Raw genomic sequence first — 5,923 nt, 5'->3', positions numbered from 1 at the left:
AAAATTAAAAAAATAGTGATAAAAAGGAAAAACATTTTTAAAATACAAAATAATAAAATAAAAATTAAAAAGTGCTAAAAAGATTTAAAAAAATAAATAAATAAATACAAATTTAAATAAAAACCAACCCCCTGCCATCTGCGTGTGAATAAACGCATGAGTAGGGCATTTTGTGTGTGTGTGTTGAGTGCTGCCTTCATTCCACTGTGTGCCATATGGTGGTAGTGGGCAGCAGCGCTCTCTAACACCCACAATGCACATTAAAAAATAATTTGGGAAAATTGAATTACCCGCTTATATCTGGCCAACTCTCCCCCCTGCTATACAGTACTTACCTTTTGGTGATTGGTCCTTCCCCACCGCCGATACGCGTGTCATGGACCGAACGCCCAACAGTATCAGGAGAGAGGAGGGGACCCGGCGGCATACCTTATCCCGCCGGTTGACTGTCCCCTCCTCTCTCTGCCGGCGTCCATCACCAAGATGGCCGCCGGCAGGTATCAGAATACTGCCGCGCGATGACGGCATCGCGCACGCGTGTGGTGAGGTCACGCGCATGCACAGTGACACTGGGTTACCGCTCTGGGTGTCACCCAGCCTCGGGACGCCCCTGCCCAATACTGCTATCCAGTGCTGCTCTGGGCTATGGATTTTGAATTTCATTCGGAAATTGTGAGCACTCATTGGTCAGTGCAGTCAGGTGACCGCGCTGACCAATGAGAAGCGCTTCTTAGCGCGGTCAAACACGGTTTTGGGTAGAGTTATATTTTGTATCAGGACAAGTATAATCCTGGATTGGGTTACAGCTCTTCATAATTATAAAGAAACTGCACTAAAATCATTGGTCTGTATTGGTTTTTTTAAAATGTCAACTGTCCCTTTAAGAAAAGGTATCGGTTACTGGTATTGGCGAGTACCTGAGGGGAATTACTTGTACTTGGTCTTGAAAAAATGGAATTGGTGCATTCCATTGGTGAAGAGTTTTCTACATCAAATATCTCTAAATCTTTCCTTATAAATATTTTTCTAATCCCTTGACAGCTTCAGCCCAATCTGGCCACTTTTCACTCTGATAATGAGGTATATTTGTGTTCAGTTCAGGGTGTAGGACTGAGGTCTCGGTGGATGAGACTATAAGCCCCATTTACAGGAGTGTGCCAGTCTCCCCTTTACTTACCAGGCCCAGAACTCCCAGTTATGCAGAGCACAGATGGAACAGGATCCCTCTGAGGATGACCAAAGTGTATGAGTGGTGGCACCAGATCCAATGTTAGAGTTGTTGTCTCCAGAGTAGTTACATTCCCATAGGTCTCATTGGACAGGATGTGAGGAATTTCCTAGACCAAAGTTAACACCAGATGTTGGTGGAAATGTGGAAAACAATGTCCATAGTTTGTATATATTAGGAGCAGCAATGGAAAGATCCAAAATGAATAGTTCCATTGGTTACTCTAATACATGCACACCATAAACACAAAGTTAAGTCAGGGGGCAGGGATGTCTACCATGTGGCATCTGTGCTTGGTCACGTTATCTGTGCTGTCATATGAACAAGTGTCGGGAAGGCATGGGGAGACATTTCCACTGGCTTGATGTTGGTATTTTATCGGAGAAAGTTGGTGGTGCACAGTGACAGGCTCTCTGCAGAGGGGAAGACGTGTATAGTAAAGGCGGTTGAAGCATGAGGAGGGGCGGTTGGAGGGTCTTTAGTCCAGACTGCACATTTTCTTGCTTATACTAATTCATCCTACACAGCTTCATCCTACATAGCCAAATTCAGCATTTCTGGGTGGAACACGGAAGGCTCTGAAGAAGATCCCGAGGTTTTTGAATTAAGTGAAAACATAGAGCCGGCTATTATCCATCTGTGTGCGGAAAGTCGGGACACCGTGGACAAGACAAAATCCTGGTTCAGTGACCTGATGATGAAGGAGCAGAATGAGAACCTCATCACAGATGACTGGATCCGGGACTTTGATGACAAGGAACAGGAGGCCATAGTACAGCTTCAGAAGGAGTACCAAGTTAGTCTTATTTTCGACTTGACAAATGTTACAATCAAAGTGCTGGGCCTGTCCAAGGACGTTCTGGACGTCAGCAATAAAATCCACAAAATAATAAAGACTGTGCGAGATAAGAAGACAAGAGATCGGGAGGCGGAGCTGTGCAGTAATTTGGTAGAATGGGGATACCTCAGCGGAAGCAACTTTATTCCATTTGACAAAATGGCAAATCTGGACCTGGAGAAGGCCAAGAACGAGAACACACAATGTGTATCTATAGATATTAATGGAGTAACATACACAGTGATTGTAGAAGAGCTAAAAGCAAGAGATGCCAGAGGGAACACCTTCAAGATTCAAAGAAATTCTAAACACGGTAATTACCATTTTGTTTAATATATGAATGATTGCACGGCTGGAAAATCCCCGGATCTGGGCAGACAATGTACCTAAAGGGCTCGACTCTGAGTCTTCTCTATGTCTGTTGTCTTAGTAATGCCGACAGCTCCTCATATGCACTGATTGATATACACATTATATATACATGTAAAATTCTTACTAGTTCAGTTATTGGTGGACAGTTTAAGGCAGGGGTAGCCAAACTCCGGCCCTCCAGCTGTGGTGAAACTACAAATCCCATGATGCATCTCTCTCCGGGAGTCATGTCTGTGGATGTGAGAATCTTGCAATGCCTCATGGGATTTGTAGTTCCACCCACAGCTGGAGGGCCGGAGTTTGGCTACCCCTGGTTTAAGGGTTACAAGCCATTGGTAATCCACACAGGCTGTACACCAGCCTCCTGAAATCAGGCTTTAATGTTGAGTGGTGGAATTTGATTTTGTTTTATCTCCTCAGTATTACACTCACACAGCTCGCAGTCCGATCTGAGCTCAGCCTTCCCACAATGCTTTGTTACTGGCTTTGCTTTTCGTTTTGATCATCTTGACATCGTCATGTTATTTTGAATAATCATAGAATGAAATTGTAATGTATTGCAGATTACCAGTACTTAGATGGCAGCTGCATTAGTTTTCTTTCTTCAGGATGTTTTTTTTGTTATTTTCAACTGGTGATCCTGCCAGTAACACACTTCCTATCTGAGGGTGACAACACTCACTCACTGCACTATATCTATGGAGGACCAGCATTGTCATTATAGGACAGGACTACAGAACACTTATCACATCCAGGCAGTCCATTGCTGATAGGGGCCCCTATATCTAATGTCACATTTCGTGGACACTGTTAAAGCACAACCCTGGTGTATCAGGTCCACACCAGACGCGGATGCTTCCCTGCTAACATTTCAGAGTACAAACACATGGGAATTCCTAGACAGTGACAGCTAAAAAAAACAGGCAGGACAGACCCAAAAGAGGTACATAGTCCTCCAACAAGTGGAGAGCAATCGCCTGATGATAGAAGAGACCTCAGGTAGATGCACAGACATAGTACAGACAATTTACAGAAACTTCCAGAATATGGTGGCAATTCAGGCAAGTAGATGAGCAGCAGGCTGGAAGCTCTGACTTCAAGTTAAAGGAGAACTATAGGGTAAGTGTTTTCCCCCATAGTTCTCCTTAGGGTAACGGGAGGACACAAACTAGCGTCCTCCCGTCACCCTAGGCTCAGTATATAGGGAGCTACAGCTCGCGGTATACTGAGACGCCGCAGCCGGAGCGGATCCCGACTTGGACGTCAGGATCCGCCCAGCTGCGTGAGTGACAGCTGGCTCTGCCTATCTAGAGGCAGAGCCAGCTGTACCCGCCCCCTCCCCCGTCCGATCCACCAGTCAGCGCTGGAGGATCGGAGCGGGGAGGGGGGAATCCAGCCCCTCCCCTGTCACGGCAGAGAGCTGTGACAGGATCGAGAGGTGAGGGAATACCGGTATGTGTTCCCTCACCTCCCGATCTACTGAGCCGACCTGTGACAGTCTCATTGTCACAGGTCGGCTAGAACTATGAGGTGAGTGGAAATCACTCATCTCATAGTTCTCCTTTAAAGTCTTGAAATGAAGCCAGGTGTGAAGAATGGCTGCACTGTAGTGCAAGGGAATGTCCATAAGACTGCAGTGGCGAACAAGATGCAGCAGCTCCGTCTTCTATATAGAATGGAGAGAGAAGAACCTGTCCTCAATCTGTGACCCAGGTCCAGCCATAGGCAGATTGTTACATCACTGTTGTCAGAGGCCCCCCATATCTAGGTACTCCATTCCTGTAGCATTTTCCAGGTAAACTACTGCTATCAGGGGTCCTTATGTCCAGATACCCCATTGCTGTCACAGGCTCCCATCCCTATCTAAATATACAGTCTCAGAACCCCATCTAGTAACTTGATATCCTGTATAACTGTATTTGTGCTGTACATGTCATGTGACCATTATACACAATTCATGAAAGTTGCTGGATTACATCAGAGAGAAAATAATAATAATAATGATTTTTTTTGTCTTTGTGCAGCGGCCTGTTTTGGGAATGGAACGTATTTTGCAGTGAACGCCAATTATTCTGCAGATGACACATACTCCCGGCCAGATGGGAATGGATACAAGTACATGTACCTGAGCCGTGTGGTCACAGGGGTATCATGTGTTGGACATCAGGGGATGATTGCCCCCCCACCCAAGGTTGCCACAAAACCCACTGACCTGCATGACAGTGCCACAAACGATCTGACAAATCCTGTAATGTATGTGATATTCCATGACATCCAGGCCTACCCCGAGTATCTCTTCACCTTTACTAAATGAGCCGATGACCCTCCCTGTATACAGTTGTGCTCAAACGTTTGCATACCCTGGCAGAAATGGTGACATTTTGGCATTGATATTGAAAATATAACTGATCATCTCAAAAAACTGTCTTTTATTTAAACATAGTGATCATATGAAGCCATATACTGTATTGCCACTAGGGATGCACCGACACCAGCTTTTCGGTATCGAGTACCGATATTGTTTTTCCGGTACTCGCCAATACCGAATACCGGAAGTCCCATTAAGGAAGCCAGGCGGCGTGTAATGACTCGCCACCCGGCTTCCTGGTGACGAAGGAGCATGAAGCCGTCTTTCTGGACAATCAGGAAGCCAGGCACCGTGTAATGACGCGTTGCCCGGCTTCCTGATTGGTCGAGAAGATGTCCAATCAGGAAGCCAGGCAACACGTCATTACACGGCGCCCGGCATCCTGATTGGCCGCGAAGCCGGCTCCATGCTCCCTCGTCACTGCCCGGCCAATCAGGAAGCCGGGCAGTGTGTAATGCCTAGTAAGCATAAGCATTTGGAGAAGGGTCAACAAGGCCTATAGGGACATGACTACCATCCCCACTGTGAAACATGACGGTGGCTCTAAAGGAACGGGGAATCTTGTGAACATTGATGGCAGGATGAATGCAGCATGTTATCAGAAAGTACTGGCAGACAATTTGCATTCTTCTGCATGAAAGCTGCACATGGGACACACTTGGACTTTCAAGCACAATAATGACCCTAAGCACAAGGCCAAGTTGACCTTCCAGTGGTTACAGCAGAAAAAGGTGAAGGTTCTGGAGTGGCCATCACCGTCTCCTGACCTTAATGTCATCGAGTCACTCTGGGGAGATCTCAAACCTGCGGTTCATGCAAGACACACCTGTGTGTACACCTGTTGTGTGTTCCCTTCGGTTATCTGCTCCCTCTGTCACGTATGTTCCCTGTGTCTTCCCCCTAGTGCCTCTTTTCTGTACCTTGTACCCTGTATCTTGTCCAGTGTGCTGTGATCCCAGAGTAACCGCTGCCACTGTGCCTGCACAGGTGCGTCAGAGAGCCGCCACCTGGGAGCCACCCCGCAGCTCAACATCCACACCATCAGTGGTTCTGGTGAAGGCCAGGTGGCTCCTTAGATCCTGCGACTCTGGCACACCTGCGTTCGTTGTGCGGTCAC

The 5,923-nt window shown here is 46.7% G+C and overlaps 1 protein-coding gene across 1 annotated transcript in view; it reads left to right on the top strand.

Moving 5' to 3' along the window:
• The window catches only part of LOC108791264 (poly [ADP-ribose] polymerase 14-like), a 30,635-nt gene extending 25,866 nt beyond the window's left edge, over window positions 1-4,769 (top strand). Inside the window, exons 13-14 of the mRNA XM_018561698.1 lie at window positions 1,756-2,379; window positions 4,463-4,769. Coding sequence (XP_018417200.1) covers window positions 1,756-2,379; window positions 4,463-4,752 — 914 coding nt within the window. The 3' untranslated portion in view covers window positions 4,753-4,769. The remainder of the gene's footprint in view (window positions 1-1,755; window positions 2,380-4,462) is intronic.
• Window positions 4,770-5,923: the final 1,154 nt, after the last annotated feature.

This window comes from Nanorana parkeri, unplaced genomic scaffold (genome assembly GCF_000935625.1).
Source record: "Nanorana parkeri isolate BGI_ZX_2015 unplaced genomic scaffold, ASM93562v1 scaffold538, whole genome shotgun sequence".
NCBI classification, from domain to species: Eukaryota; Metazoa; Chordata; class Amphibia; order Anura; family Dicroglossidae; genus Nanorana; species Nanorana parkeri.
The sequence above is the reverse complement of the archived record's forward strand: the minus strand, read 5'-3'. Positions and strand labels throughout refer to the sequence as shown.